The sequence below is a fragment of the Rhizopus microsporus genome (assembly GCF_002708625.1).
Source record: "Rhizopus microsporus ATCC 52813 unplaced genomic scaffold scaffold_17, whole genome shotgun sequence".
Classification (NCBI taxonomy): domain Eukaryota; kingdom Fungi; phylum Mucoromycota; class Mucoromycetes; order Mucorales; family Rhizopodaceae; genus Rhizopus; species Rhizopus microsporus.
The window spans coordinates 290,989-306,795 of NW_019671932.1; the positions used below are offsets into that span (position 1 = coordinate 290,989).

Sequence of the window (15,807 nt, forward strand, 5' to 3'; positions counted from 1 at the left end):
TCTTTATTCAGAATAAAGTGAAGAGAAAAAAGATGATAGCACAATCTATAATTATACATTGAGAAGCTGAGGTATTTAAACTGAGTTGACTATATTTGATTAAGGTGTAACAAATCGTAGAGCAACATTAGGTTCAACTCTAGATATTGTATTTAAGCACTGAATAGTAGCGTGGATACTACAAGCTCGACAACACACATTGTCAACGGAATAACATTACATATCCGACAACCTAAAGAAAGCCAGTCAAAAGTAGCAAAACTTGGAGCGATTAGCTTATCACACTTGTGTCCTGTAAGAACCACGTTTGAATTCATGAACAAGGCCCAATAACTGCGATCAAAATTATCAGCAGATCATACACTCTCCCTTACCAACCTTACCCAACCTGAGAAGTTAAAATCTGTCAGCCCTGGAACAGTCACTAACATCGTGAAGAGAAACATGAAAGCAGCAGGCATTAATACCGATATCTATGGCCCTCATACGTTACGATCAGCAAGTAGCACCAAAGCGTTTCAACTTGGCACAGATATCCAAAAGATCAAACAACACACCCATTGGAGCTTAGAAGCAAACACATTTGAAAGATTTTATCTCAAACCACCGCACTAACAAGCGGATAGCACCACCATCAATGAATCAATTTTTTCTTCTATTACGGAGAACAATGCCACATCTGAAGTTCGACTGGAGTCAACTGGAATTGGCGTAGGCACGACCAGCAAGTAAAATACTTCGCGTGGAGTAATTTGTTAGTTCAAAAATGGTGCTCATAATGGTGACAGGCCAATTGCCTGTGTTGTATAAAAGTCAGACAAGCCAACAACATACCAAAGAGAATATACTATTGAAAAGAAGAGCTAAAAGTAGGATTTGAATAAGAGTTTTTGTAGGGGAGAATATTGTCAATGTGATTATATATATCATTATCTGATTGTGTATATGAAAGGATAGTAGAATATACATTATACTGGAAGATAATGGTCGATCTCATTAAACACGACAATTTTCTTTTGTTATAAGGCCGGGCATCACTACTATAAGATCGGACTATAATTTCCCATAGTTCTTGTTTATATATCAGGTTTGTTTATTCTTGGAATAGCAGATGATGTTTGTGTTTATATCTATTTTTGAGAGAGAAAGAGCTATTCAGCAAAAAGCGCCTCATATTATTTAATGATTGGTTACTTGTCGCTTGAGCTTTGGGATGAATTAAAGTATACTACTTTAGATTATCAAAATATACATAAACATGATGACAGGGTTAAAAAAAGTGCTTTCTATGTCTAAACTAAGCCAGATTGCTACATGTCACAATCCCGCGACTAAATTCATGCCCGAATCGATCAGGCATCATGACTGTGCCCATTCTCTGTCTGAGGTTAAAGAAGCGGACTTGAGTTCCCTTTATTTGTTCTTTGTGTACACGCGTACCTCTGCTTTTTTTCTTTTTTTCTTCTTCTTGCACAATATGACTCCAACCCCTATTCAAGAATATCCTGTACATGGCCTTATGCCCAAACAGGACACTCAAGCAGCAAGCTTTATCAAAAAGTACCCACAGTATGACGGTAGAGGAACAGTGATAGCTATTCTCGACACAGGCAAGTATAAACAATGGGAGATAAGATGTTTATCCCTTATTCATTTTTGTCTATTTAGGCGTCGACCCAGGAGCAGCAGGCATGCAGGTATAGTAACTAATAGCCATGAGAGAATATCGTATTAAAATCGATATTATAGATTACAACAGATGGAAAGCCAAAGATTATTGATATCGTAGACTGTACTGGTGGAGGTAAATTAAAAAAGAAAAGAAAAAGTATCCAATTGAGGGCGACACTAAGCTCTCTTGTCTAGGTGATGTGGATACATCGAAAAAAGTAAAGCCAACAGTTGAGGATGGTGTAAGCACCATAGAAGGCTTAAGTGGACGCAAGCTAATTTTGGATAATTCATGGAACAACCCAAGCGGTGAATACAGAGTTGGTGTTAAGCGTGCATATGAACTATTCCCAACTGAATTGAAAAATCGAGTGAAATCGGTTAGTACACTTTTTCATTATTCGACCTCTCTCTTTTTTCTCACGTTATATTATTAGGAACGTCGTCAAAACTTTGTCAAGAAGCAAGCTCAACTTTTGAGTGAAGCTCAGTATCGTCTAGCTGACTACAACAAAAAGACGGAAAAAGTAGACGAAGCCGAGAAAACTGAACTGGAGGCTCGTATCGAAGCGTTAAAGGAATTAGACAAGAACTACGAGGACCCCGGACCTATTCTTGATTGCGTTGTCTTTTTTGATGGTAAAGATTGGCGTGCTGCCATTGACTTGAATGAAAGCGGAGACTTGCGAGGTAAATTGAGCTTGTTTCTTTAAAGGGTAATTGGGCCCTAATATGGAAATTATTCTTTTGTAGGTCAACCTTGCTTAACAGATTACAGAAAAGAGCTACAGTATCACACGTTTGGCAAAGCCGATTTACTCAATTTCTCTGTCAACATTTATAGTAATGGTGATGTTCTTAGGTAAGCAGATATAATGCAAAGGGGCATCAGATGGATCATGAACTTACAACCACTGTAGCATCGTAACATTGTCAGGCAGTCATGGCACACATGTTGCTGGTATCACTGCTGCTAATTTTCCCGATGAGCCGGCGTTAAATGGTGTATGTATCAAGCAAAAAGAGAGAGAGAGCAAAAAAGGTCAAAATTTACTAAATATATCAATTTTTATGATTTAGGTTGCCCCTGGTGCACAACTCATCTCTCTCCGCATTGGTGATGCTCGGCTTGGATCAATGGAAACTGGCCCTGGTCTGACTCGTGCAGCTGCTCATCTGGCAATGCATAAGGTTGACTTGGCAAATATGTCCTATGGTGAATCAAGTGGACTACCTACCGATGGACATTTTATCCAACTGTTAGCTAATGAAGCTATTGGTAAATCTGGTTGCATCTTTGTCACTAGTGCTGGTAATGATGGGCCCTGCTACAGTTCGATCGGTGCTCCTGCGGGCATGGATGAATCCTTTATCACTGTCGGTGCCTATGTTAAGCATGCTCAGATGCAAGCTGAATATGCCTTGCTTGAATCAGTCAATGAGCGTCCATTCACTTGGTCTTCAAGAGGACCCACAACGGATGGCTATCATGGTGTTGATATTTATGCCCCCGGAAGTGCCATCACAAGCATTCCTGTTTATGTTTTAAACAAGCTTGATTTAAAGAACGGGACCAGTATGTCCAGGTAAAAAATAATAATCATATTTTAGAAAGAAATGGCCTCTGACTGTGTATTTCATTAGCCCCAATGCTTGTGGTTGTGTTGCATTACTCGTTTCAGCCTTAAAGGCCGAGAAACTAGAATATACACCTTATCGACTAAAGAACGCTATCAGACAAACAGCTAAATCAGTAAATGACCCTCTTAATGTTGGTTTTATTCAAGTGGAAAAGGCATGGGAATACCTTGAAAACTACAAAGATCGTCAAGATTTGGATCTTTTGTATAGGGTAACAGTACAAAAGAGAGGCATTCAGCGTGGTATCTACTTGCGTGAGATTGAGGAGACTAGCAACGTTCAGTACATCAACACAAAGGTTCAGCCCAAGTTCATGGGTGAATTTGATCCAGAGAATCCAAAGTATAATACAGCCAAATTCAACTATGAAGCACGTGTGGCTCTTATTGCTACAGAGACTTGGATCACTGTCCCTGACTATCTCTACATACATTCTGGTGGCAATGCTTTCCAAGTCAAGGTTGATCCTACTTCTTTAGCTAGCAACAAGATTCATTACGGCGAGGTGTTGGGCTATGATACAACCGCTCCTGATCGTGGACCCTTATTCCGTGTGCCAGTTACGGTTATCAAGCCATTGGTACCCAAAAATGGCTCAATTGAGTTCAAGAATACAGAATTTGAACCTGGCTACATTGATAGAAATTACATTCATGTTCCTGAAGGCGCTACCAACGTTGAGCTCGTAATCAAGTCTCGTGCTCCTGTTGAGACATCCCCTGCTCGATTTATGCTTCATCTTCTTCAACTTGTTCCAAAGCAAAATCAAAAGGGAAAGCACGCCTTTTCGGTTCTCTTGGGCGATGGATCATTTGGAAACCCAGCCTCTGAAGAGCAAACGATTTCTAGACGATTATCTGTTCGTCCTAATCTTACGCTTGAACTTTGTCTTGCCCAATTCTGGTCTGCTCTCGGTAAACATACTGTCGACATCAGCCTCAACTTTCACGGAGTACAAATCGCTGGAAACCTGGCTAATGGTCAAGGCACCATCCATTTAGAGCCTCAACTCACTCGCTTGGAAATTTGTTCACCTCTTCGTAAAGAAGTGGGCGTAAATCCTAGCGTTTCTTTTGACAAATTGCGCAAGTACATCCGCCCTGCTGAGGCTACCATTACACCTATGGATGCTGAACGCGACTTACTTCCTACCGGCCGTGTGCTCTATCAACTTGTACTTCAATACAACTTTACAGTTGATTCATCTACTTCTGTAATCGCTCAATTCCCTCCTGTTATGAACCAGCTCTACGAGCACTTTTTGGCAGGTGTCTTTGGTATTGTGTATGACGCTAACCGCAAGATTGTCGGATACTTGGACGTGTTTGATCACAAGATCAAGCTTGAACAAAAGGGAGAATACACAATTATGCTTCAACTTTCGACTGAAGAAGAGAATGTACTCGAAAAGTTAAAGGGAACAATTTGTGAATTGGATTTGGATTTAAAGACGGTCAACTTCAACACATATACAAACATTGCTGATGTCTACAAGAAGGACAGCTCGACAGCTACTAAAGCCAATTTAGAACGCAAGGACTTGACCGTGCTCTATATTGCAGCACCCACCGGGCAGGATGCCTTGCCCAAGGAGGTTAAACCAGGAGATGCTCTTGTTGGTAAATTAGACTTTGTCAGTAAGGTAGAGGGTGGTCAGTACAAGGCCATTTACACCGTTCCTCCGTCACCTGCTGAATCAAAAACAGACAAAGAAAAGAATGAAAAGCCTACGGAAGAGGAAATTGAGCAGCAACTGAAGGACGCGACGCGTGATCTGGAGATATCCTATCTCAAAAAATTTGAAGCTGATTCAGCTGCTTACAAGGCCCTTTTATCCAAGGTTGAATCACAATATGTAGATGATATCGCCTTTTTAGAGTTCAAGCTGAGCCGTCTCTGGAGCACTTCAGGCAACTCAGAAGTCGAAAGTTTGATCACACCTGGCAAACTGAGCTCATCTGAAGCAAAAGAAATCATCCAAGTTGCTGACGCCATCCTGGCCAAGATAAACGAGCGAGAACTATCAGAGTTTTACGGCTTGAAGGAGCCCGAAAACGAGACGGACGAACAAAAGAAGAAGCGCAAACAAAATGATCAAAAGAGGAAGCAGTTGGTCAACGCTCTTAAGCATAAGGCAATGGCCTATGCTGCCACACTAGACGATGAAGCTAATGTTGAACCCTTCAAGTCTGCCGTCAAGGCACTTCAACAATGGAACTCTGACGACAGTTCAAACAATTTGACTTCGCTATTACTCAAGGTGAAGCAGGAGCGTAAAGCTGGTCGCCCAGGTAATGCTCTTAAAGCCGTCCAAAAGTACCTGTCCGAAGCTTCGTTTACTTCTTCAAGTGTGAAGGACATTAGCAAGGTATGGAAGGTCCGTAATGAACTTTACAAAGAGCTTGGTTGGAACTTATGGTCCGAATACGATGACAAGTGGAGTATTATTAGACAGCCACCTTATGGATATGCTCTCTTTTAATACTGTTGTGTTTACACTATACATATAATAAAGACATTTATTACGTTTGATTGAATATATTTACAAAAAGATTAGAGTATATTTAGAATGTGTCTACACTACACTTGTGGCTGCTGATGAAGATTCTTCATATCTCGGTGTATATTCAGGCAGGTCAAGGTCCACATTGACAGCATCATCACCTCCGTTTCCAACGATGGTTCGGCCGTTCGAGTGAGATGGTTCTGTTTCCGTATATATGAAGTCAGTAGATAAGGATGTATCAGGTATAGTAGTTGAGGGGTAATCTGTGATAATGATGGGAAATTCAAGTACTACAGGCTCAACGTCCATGGTAGGTAGTTTGTTAAAGTGTACTGTCAGTCGACATTGATGGTTCACCTCGAGAAAAGGGTCGAATTGGTGAGTGCGTACTGATCTAACTTTGGGATTTGTGCTGATAGATAAGGGAGTTCGAATGAAGTGAGTATCAGAGTATTCTGAAAATGAGGGCATATGATACACTGCTGAAGGAAATCTTGTGACAATAGGAGGTAAGTTTTGAACTCCCTGTTTGGTACAAAATCTGTTTACAAATATATATTTAGCCATCTTAAAACACTTGTTATACTCTCGTTTTACCTGTAATTTTCTATTTCTTCTACAGCCAACTCAATCCTATCTACTTGCACCCTTTCCTTTTCTACACTACAACGAAAGGCGATTACTATTTCACCTGATTGTATAGCAGCAGCCTTAGGTAACTCAGCCGACCACTCAAACCACTCTTTTACACCAGAATACTCCATCGTGGGAATCATAGCACTTGGACTTGGAAGATAATGTCTATGGATCGTCACTGTCTTATGTGTCTTGTATTTTTTGAAAAAGGTTCCAGCTGAGAAATTAGCAATAAGGGTATATTCTACAAAAGCGTGACGGGTTCTGCTACTAGCAGGCAAGTGAGAAGGTAAATGTAGTCCAAAGTCGATTGATTCTTCACCAGAGAAGATGAGCTCCTTTTCTACTTCACAAATGGGCACAACTGTATGTATCCTTGTGCTTGTTGAATCATCCATATCACCAGCAAATACAGAAGGAAGAGCAGATCGAGGTACTTCGATGTCGATACCCGCTTTACCCACAAATTGAAGTGTGACTCTATTCCACTTTATCTTTCTATCATAAAAATGAACAGTTCCTAATAGCTTTGTTCTCACTTGAGACATTGGATTGTCTCTACTTGCTGGACCGATAAAATAGACTGGTGAATCATCAATGACAAGGTCAACTGGGATATGTTTCCCAAGGGGATTGTCTTGTGTGAATCGTTTCATTATTTAAGAAAAAAAAAAGAGAGAAAAAAAAAACGGAAAAAATAAAAGAGGGAAAAAAAAAAAGGTGACAAGGGTAAATGTGGGACAATTCAGTGAAAAAAGGTAAAAAGAAAGATGGAGTGTAATTTGTGTAAGTTGTTACACCGACTGCAGTCCCTTTTATGGTATCGTACGTACGTGTGTGCGTGGGTGCGCGCTAGCCTTATTTAAATTGTACAAGGTTTCTTCAGATGAATGTTTCTTTGCTGTTCACTCTGATCCTCTTTGTGTAATTTCCAAATTTGTAACTTTTGCAAAAAGGTATTTTTAACACTTTAACTTCATGAAGGTAATGGCTACTTTTTTCTCCTCCGCTTCGGCAACCATAGTCTTTTTTTTTTAACTGCTTCGCAAATAAATACAGAGCCGCAAATTGGTACAGTGAGTATTTAAAAGGATAAGCATTATTTATTTAAAGTGGATAGTAATTTTTTCTTTTTATTAAAAAGATGTGAGCACAATAAATATAAATACAAATTGGATTTGCTAAAGGAATGCGAGAAAATGAATCAATGATTATGTTACAACTAATAGAGGATACGTGTCTGGATATTGGATGGTGTAGCAATCAATGCGTCATAAAGTCCTTTAAGGTCTGTTATATCTGCTATATCTGCCATTACATAGGCTATGCTGCCTTTTGAGTCAGAATGTTGCTTTTCTACATTATGATCAGCAAAGATTCGGTTGATTTCCTATTTATGATCGATTAGACATGTTTATATAATAAATATACTCTTGTTACCTTTAATACTCCAGGTATATTACGATGGATATACAACACACGGACTGTACTGTTATCTTCTTCTCGAATAGCCCGCAGATCCACTTCTGGAAAATTGACTGCTCCAACAGAAGTTCCGTCATTTATATACTTGATCAATGCTTGAGAAACTTCTAAACCAATCATTCGCTGTGCCTCCTCAGTGGATCCACCGATGTGAGGCGTCAGGATGACATTAGGACATGATATCAATTCTGGGTATTCATTAAAGTAGGGCCCATTTGAAGCTGGCTCTTTTGGAAATACATCAATCGCTGCACCTCCAAGATGGCCCGATTTAAGATATTTAACAAGCGCAGGGATTTGAACAACGGTGCCACGAGCATTATTTATAAGGTAAGCGCCTTTCTTCATTTTTTGCAGTTCTTGTTCGCCAATCATATTCTTTGTTTCTTCCGTTTCCGGTACATGGAGAGTAACAAAGTCAGAGATAGCTAATAATTCATGCAGGCTGTCCACAGGTTTGGCTTGTCCAAGAGGCATGATTTGGATCACATCGTAGAAATAAACAGTCATGCCCATAGCCTCTGCCAAAACGGACAATTGTGATCCGATGTGTCCGTAACCGACAATACCCAGCACTTTTCCACGAATTTCGAAACAGTTCTTTGACACTTTATTCCAGACACCAGAATGCATTTCGTTATTGCGGTCGCCCAGATGACGTGCAAGTGTAATTATTTCACCAATAACCAGTTCTGCAACAGAGCGAGAATTACTGAAGGGAGAGTTGAAGACAGCAATCTATAAGATTCATCAGTAATGCACTCATTATTTGTTCTTTCTTTCTTACTCCTTGATTAGCTGCTGCTTGAAGATCTACTTGGTTTGTACCGATACAAAAGCAACCAATGGCAAGTAAGTTTTTAGCTTGTTCAAGCACTTGCTTTGTCAATTTTGTCTTGGATCGTATACCAATGACATGAGCGTCTTTTATCTTTTCAAGCAATTCATCGCCTACTAAGGCCTTGGCATAAGTCTCAACCTATCAAAAAGGAAAGGGGTTTATATACTACAACTCTTTCGTGCGTATATATATACCTGATAACCCTGTTTCTTGAATGAGGCTATAGCTGTTTCATTGATATTTTCAAGAAGCAAAACCTTGACTTCATTTGTATTGAAAGGGCGAAGTACTTTTGGTCTTGATTGATTGAATGAGCCTGAGCGCGTATGTTTTGATTTTGTTTGTTGGTCTTTTACAGAATTATTAGCGTTGACCATGGTTTATTATTACTGAAAGAAGAGAGAAAGAAAGGAAAGAGGGATGGATTTTTATATACGTGAAATGTCCATAGATTTTTAATCATAGATCTCAGATGCAGAAATTGAATGATCTTTGGTTACGGAGTTTAGTCAGATAACTATTGATATGCCTTATTGAGTTTTTAAGAGTCATATTGATGATAATCATTTTGGCAATGAGGTATTAACGTCACATCTCCTTCTATCATTCCTTGCCTCTCTCTTTTTCTTTATATGAAAAAGAATGACTAAAAGGAACGACGTTTCATTGGTAGCTGAGATCTACACTTGATTATCAAAAGCCTTCTTTTGCATTTCTTGTAAGACATAAACACGTAATAAATTCTAATAGGAGATTATTTAAAGATGGGCTTAGGGTAAGTAGACAGAGAGAAAAAGAGGGGGGAGGAGAGAAACTTGCTTCTTTTATAAACTATTATGTCTCATTTTAACATAGTTTACTATTAGAATGAGGTAAATAAATGAGGTATTATTACTATATAAGCCTCATGCTGTGTTCTTTTTTATTTAAGCTGTAATCTTTAATTTATAACAAGAGTAGCTTAGACATAAGGCCTTTATTCATCTTTTTCTTAATTTGTATACCAGTTTAAACAAAGTCATCAAAGATCTATCAGCTATCCAATCAAATGCATTGGATTAAACGTAACCTTACAAGATCTTTATGTTACTGTACGATTAAAGAGACCCCGAAAATATTTCAAGGAAAATCCAGGGCCATCATCGCATGACTGGAGTATAAGCAACTCATATCAAATTGATGAGAATCCTTTTTTGCTGTTTTAACAAAAAACAGTGGAGCATATACTGCAGAACTATGTAGGTCCCGACATATCCATTAAGCGGGTAGAAAGAAGCAGTGCAACGATATGATTGGGTGCAAAAGTGGCTTGAGTTTCATAACAAATTGCGTCTTTCTATATGAATTGGCCTTTCATATCTGCTTAAATCAAAGTATGGCTTGGACGCAATACCCCGTAACTGGCTTAATTAAAGCTATTTTTTAGTGTCCTGAAGAGCTTGGGCAATAAAGCCGCAAAGCACTTTTTTTTCACTGGCCCAAGTTGACGAATAAGTTGATGCTTGACTATTCCTGAGTAAAAAGAAATAATAGTGTACATAAAGAATATCCACAACCTAGAAGAGATACAACAACAAAACAAATGATCAATATACAAAATAATGTACAGCTTCTTTAAGCTCAAAGAATGAGAAAGTTGAATTGGCAAATACCAGAATGTATATTCTACTATCACAACTGAATGTTGCCAAGAAGGTGCACAAGTTGGATACGGATGAAGCGCCTATATCTACAAGGCATATTACCACAGTTGCCACAAGTATGCTCCAAGTTTATCAAAAATAACGGCTATATGACTCTTTGTGCCTCATCACCGTTGGCCAATTATCACAACCTGAAGCCATACACAGACTGAACAGTCAGCAGTTACGTTGATATATCAAAACACCTACTATTGCTAAGCCTATATCCAATTTCTTTCGGTTCATTGGCATATTTAGCTTTAATAAAAAAGTGAAGTAGAAGGGCTATGGACAAGGCGTTAACACTGGGAACGTCAAAGTATTCTTTGGAGCAATGTTTACAAGGGATCTCTTGTGAAATATCAAGAATGATCAATACAATGAACAAATACGCATCCAAAAGAATACTTAAAGTACTCAAAAGCAGAATGTAATTACCTTCCCTTTTGTTATTGTTTTTATCATTTTCGCCTAGTTCTCCCACGCACAGTCATCTTTTCTTTTTCCTTTTTCCTTGTAAACCTATTATTTATGCGCTATTTCAAATATAATCTTGTATTAGAGCATACATCACACATTTCATTTCTCTGTCACGTCAGATAAAAATCAAACAGATGACAATAGTAGCATAAATACTCATGCTAACGACATCTGAATACCAGTCGTACGCGTCTTACTTTATGGAAAGGACTAGCCAAACTCCTAATATTTGAGTGGTATCAAAACGTATTTATCAACAATATAATGGCTCTTCACACCGCTTTTATCCATTACATTCATCACATCAATAAGGCAAGTGGTCGTAACTCTATCATCTGCTCTTTAATGGTCGTCCGACGTTTCACTGAATTTGTAAATTAAAAATGGTCTTTGCAGTGTCTCCAGTGCCAATCTGCGCATTTAACTAAGGAAACTTTGTCTTGTAAAATGTATAATCCTCGGTTTGCCAATCGCAAGTATACACTCGAACATCAAATTCCATAATTAGTACGACAGGAAACACCACATTCTTTATGTCTTTGGCTGGTATGAGGGGAATTGGGGATACTGTAAAGACGTATTTTTTTTTTTGGGAAAATTGGAGGCTCATCCAGACACGGAAATCATTCAATTAAGGATCACATATTCTTCTTTTTCCCAGTGGATCAGCGTCCATATTAGAGATCCATTCTTTCTCTTTCTCTCTATCTGCCTTATTTTTTAAAGTAAAATGATCTTTTGATATCAATCAAAATCGTTTTTTCTACTTATTACTATCCCTTTATAATGAAAAGATTATCTCTTGGCGTAAACAATATCATTACAAATCCATTAGACTACTTATGTCGGAATTACTGGGATTAAATGACGAATATGATGTTGGTAATATTGGATGCCAATGTAACACGAATGTATATGTTACAAGAAGCGCCGTCTTTTTAACATTAGGCCAACGATAAAGCATGATATTTTATTCAAGGGCGCACTAAGCATAGTCCTTACATGACGAGATAATGAGCAAGGTAAATTATTTTTCTTCATACGCGGTTGCATTATCTTACAAGAGTAATTCTTCTCTTGTCCCTACTTCTATTCATATAAAGTGTGTGTGTAACTCAAAGCTTTGCCGGTGTTTGAGATCATTTGATTTGATAACAGGTTTAAAGTCACAAGAAATTAAAAATGGGGAATCGGAATTGAAATGGAAATGTTTGAAAGTGATCTATTTTTACTGCCTACTTCCTTTTTCTGTTTTCGATGTTTAAAGAGCTCTTATGGAGTCGAAGAAAAGAAAAAGAAAGGATAACGGAAATAGACTAAAGGTTGGAAGAGCTTGTTATACTTGTAGAGCTAAAAAAATCAAGGTATTATCTTGAACAATTGATCCATAATGATATCATTTATCAAGCCAATACATATATTTTCTAGTGTGATGGTTTAAGACCGTGTATGCAGGTAATTACTCATATTTATATATATTATCTATACATTCTATTGAGCCATTATCAAAGCTCACATATAATTATCTTTTTCATTAGTGTAAAGGTAGTTGAAGAAGAATGATAAAAAGAGAGACAAGAGAAGAAGAAGAGACAGCAGCTTAACGTTAAATACATATAGCACGTGCAATAGCATGTTCATTTTATAAAGACGGATCTCTAGAAACAGACGAGAGTGAGACTACTCCAGGGCAGATCACTTCTGAAGATCATAATGAATCAGTAGACAACAGCACTTCAAACACAGCAGAACAAGCTATTTTCTTTTCGGAATCGGTAGATGAACAGCACACAAAATTAAAAAGAAAAGGACCCATGTTGGAATCTCGAGTGAGCAACATGTTTGCTTGTTTATGTGATGCACTCAAAAAGACACCTTCGCTTGACGGAAGAAAATTATCTCAAAAGCTTTGGCCACCAGCAGGATCATTTGGCAACTTTATTTCTTGGACTCTGGATCCACCACTGCCAAGTCGATACGCTGGGTCAATCGAGATGCCATCAACAGAGATACAAATGGCTCTCATCGATTGCTTCTTTAGAACTCGAAATCAGGTACAACAGTGCATCATTCCGTCTTATTTTTATGAGCAACTCAAGGTCAAAGGATTATTTATTACACCGCTCCTTCTGAATGCCATTTACGCGTCATCTGCTCGATTTGTCAGCATGCCAGATTGCCCTAAGCCAGATATATTTTATCATAGAGCCAAGCGTTTAATAGAGGACTTTATGGACGTGCCACGGTTGAGCACAGTGGTGGCAGTGTATTTACTGAGCCTATACGAGCCTTCTGCTGATGTGTATCGACCAGGGTCTTATCATTGTCGACAATGGTCTCTCTCAGGCATGGCATGTAGAATGGCCATTGAACTCGGACTGCATGACGAAAGTGACGTAGACCCTAACTTATCCCTGGTGGAAAAAGAACTGCGTCGACGAGTCCTCTGGGCATGTTATGACTTGGATAAGCTCCAGAGTTTAGGTTGGGAACGGCCATGGACGATCAGACGTACCTATATTAGAACAAGATTCCCATCGCCGTTACCGGAAGAGACCTCAGAAGACCAGTATCGCCTAAAGGTATTTTTGCACAGAATTAAATTTGCCCTTCTCGTCGAAGAGGAGTTAGAACTAAGAAACATGAATCGATCCACTTTGAGCAGTTTATCTGAAGAGAACGCCTCACAAGATGAGATTTGCTCCATCTTTACAACCCTTTTCAACAAATACATTGACTTTTTTTACAGCTTGCCAACTGATATGCAGTGGACTCCGACAACCCCAGTACCTGTGGAGGATGTGTTACAGCTACCAAAACCAGATCCGGTTGTTGCTCATGTTCATTTACAGTTTAATATCATCCTGATAGAGTTACTCACAAAGATACCGGCCACAGAAGCTAACAACTTCCAGCTACGTATAGCAGCCGCATCTATCACACAGCTGGCGTATTATCTATGTCAGGAGCCCGCCTATATCATAAAATTCGATTTTATTGCACATGCACTGATCCACGCTATTAAAGTTCATATGCTCCAGTTGGATGGATCTGACATTTCTGTAGTACAGCTGGCCTGGTGTTTATTTTATAGATGTATTTACTGCTTGCAAAAGTTGAATACATATGTGGTGATTCCAAACTGCCACAAGTTTTTGCAACAAGTCATTCAAATCTACGGCATAGACCTATCTGATCCTTACCTTGATCTTAAATATCAAGTGCCTAAACCGATATCAACAACAAGTCACTATGGCAATCAGCAAGGACCATTTTCAAGTTATGCAATAGACGATCGAACGCGCTTGTTTCAATATCATCATCCGTCAAGTATAATACAAAGTAGCATATGGCCATCAACAAAGCCTTCAATACCAATAGTCACTGAAGAGGTAACTGTACCAAGTCAACTCAATAGTAGTCGAAGTGGTATATACAGTTCAAGATGGCAAGAGGGTAATAATGATGGACAACAAGATAGCAGTAAGCCCAATGTTTATATGCCTCAACAAGAACAGGAACAACCACCACAAACGACCTATAGCAGCATAATGGATGGCTATCATTAAATAAAAAGAACTTTTTATTAAAATACATAATTGTTTTTATTGTCTACACATATAAAATGAAAAGTGGGGGGGGAATAAATAACTTAGGAGGAACCAACGTAACCATCCTTTTCGAGTAACAGGATAATTTCATGTACAGCTTGTGAGATGGATTGCTTAGTAATATCAACAGTAAGTTCAGCATTTGTAGGCACTTCATAAGGTGCATCTAAGCCTGTAAACTCCTTGATCTCGCCCTTCTTGGCACGTTCATAGATACCATCACGATCACGTTTGATACATTCTTCAAGAGGAGTAGATACATGAATGAGGTAAAAGCCACCATATTGTGAAATGGTCTTTCTGGCAGCATCACGAGCGGCAGCATAAGGAGCAATAGGCGCGACGATAACAGCAGCACCAGCTCTTGTCAATTCACCAGCAACAAAGGCTTGGCGACCAATATTGATATCACGATCACGTTTGGAGAAACCCAGCTCGGAAGACAATTCAGCACGGGTGTTTTCGCTTGACAAAAGAGATACTGTACGGGTAGATTCCTGGTTTAAGGAGACTTGAAGAGCACGGGCAATGGCGTTCTTGCCAGAAGCATGAAGACCAGTAAAGAAGATGGTAAAACCTTGTTGACTACGAGGAGGATGAGATTGTCTCAAGACTTGGACGACTTCAGGATAAGAGAACCATTCAGGAATGGGTAAACCTGTCTTGAGACGATGACGAAGCTCCGTACCGCTGATGTTTAATGTCTTGACACCTTCGGGAACTTCATCAGCAGGGATATACTCATCTGTATCAGGGCAGTAAGTAACCATCTGGAAAGGCACAATCTCGATACCGATTTCGTCCTTGTACTTCTCAACGAGTGCTTGGGCATCGTATGGTCCGTAGAAATCAACACCTTGGCTGTTCTTACCGGGGCCAGCATGGTCACGACCCACAATGAAGTGAGTCACACCGTGGTTTTTACGGATCAAGGCATGCCAGACGGCTTCACGAGGACCACCCATACGCATGGCCAAGGGTAACAAACTGAGCTCGGCCATACCGTTAGGATACTTGGGCATCAAGGCCTTGTAGACTCGCACACGTGTGTAGTGATCGATATCTCCAGGCTTTGTAAGACCGACGACAGGATGAATCAACAAATGAGCCTTGCGTTGGCGAGCAGCACGTACGGTCAGTTCACGATGAGCACGGTGCATGGGGTTACGAGTTTGGAAAGCAACGACTCGTGTCCATTGGAGTTTCTTGAAGTGGGAACGAAGTTCGCTGGGTGTGTCTATAAAAAGCGTTGGA

At 39.4% G+C, this 15,807-nt stretch overlaps 5 protein-coding genes across 5 annotated transcripts in view; 2 read left to right on the top strand and 3 right to left on the bottom strand.

Annotated features, from left to right (window-relative positions):
* Positions 1 to 1,477: 1,477 nt before the first annotated feature.
* RHIMIDRAFT_206621 (uncharacterized protein) lies at positions 1,478 to 5,794 on the top strand (the record flags this gene model as incomplete). The annotated part of the gene is made up of 10 exons (XM_023606917.1): positions 1,478 to 1,637; positions 1,669 to 1,697; positions 1,750 to 1,804; positions 1,867 to 2,051; positions 2,109 to 2,361; positions 2,425 to 2,533; positions 2,592 to 2,676; positions 2,752 to 3,257; positions 3,316 to 5,204; positions 5,295 to 5,794. The coding sequence occupies 10 exons, from the start codon at positions 1,478 to 1,480 to the stop codon at positions 5,792 to 5,794; spliced, it is 3,771 nt and encodes a 1,256-aa protein (XP_023463221.1).
* Positions 5,795 to 5,840: 46 nt separating this feature from the next.
* Positions 5,841 to 7,209, bottom strand: RHIMIDRAFT_48396 (uncharacterized protein). The gene is made up of 2 exons (XM_023615300.1): positions 6,416 to 7,209; positions 5,841 to 6,359 (listed from the first exon to the last, which is right to left on the bottom strand). The coding sequence occupies exons 1-2, from the start codon at positions 7,108 to 7,110 to the stop codon at positions 5,888 to 5,890; spliced, it is 1,167 nt and encodes a 388-aa protein (XP_023463222.1). The 5' UTR covers positions 7,111 to 7,209; the 3' UTR covers positions 5,841 to 5,887.
* A 467-nt stretch (positions 7,210 to 7,676) lies between these two features.
* RHIMIDRAFT_206582 (3-phosphoglycerate dehydrogenase, serine biosynthesis) lies at positions 7,677 to 9,157 on the bottom strand (the record flags this gene model as incomplete). The annotated part of the gene is made up of 4 exons (XM_023606915.1): positions 7,677 to 7,844; positions 7,895 to 8,677; positions 8,727 to 8,918; positions 8,975 to 9,157. 4 exons carry the CDS (start codon positions 9,155 to 9,157, stop codon positions 7,677 to 7,679), a joined length of 1,326 nt encoding a protein of 441 aa, XP_023463223.1.
* Positions 9,158 to 12,780: 3,623 nt separating this feature from the next.
* On the top strand, positions 12,781 to 14,511 carry RHIMIDRAFT_246118 (uncharacterized protein; the record flags this gene model as incomplete). The annotated part of the gene is made up of 1 exon (XM_023610270.1): positions 12,781 to 14,511. The coding sequence occupies one exon, from the start codon at positions 12,781 to 12,783 to the stop codon at positions 14,509 to 14,511; it is 1,731 nt and encodes a 576-aa protein (XP_023463224.1).
* Positions 14,500 to 15,807, bottom strand: part of RHIMIDRAFT_218629 (sulfate adenylyltransferase) — a 2,194-nt gene continuing 886 nt past the window's right edge. Inside the window, exon 3 of the mRNA XM_023607356.1 lies at positions 14,500 to 15,790. Coding sequence (XP_023463225.1) covers positions 14,595 to 15,790 — 1,196 coding nt within the window. The 3' untranslated portion in view covers positions 14,500 to 14,594. The remainder of the gene's footprint in view (positions 15,791 to 15,807) is intronic.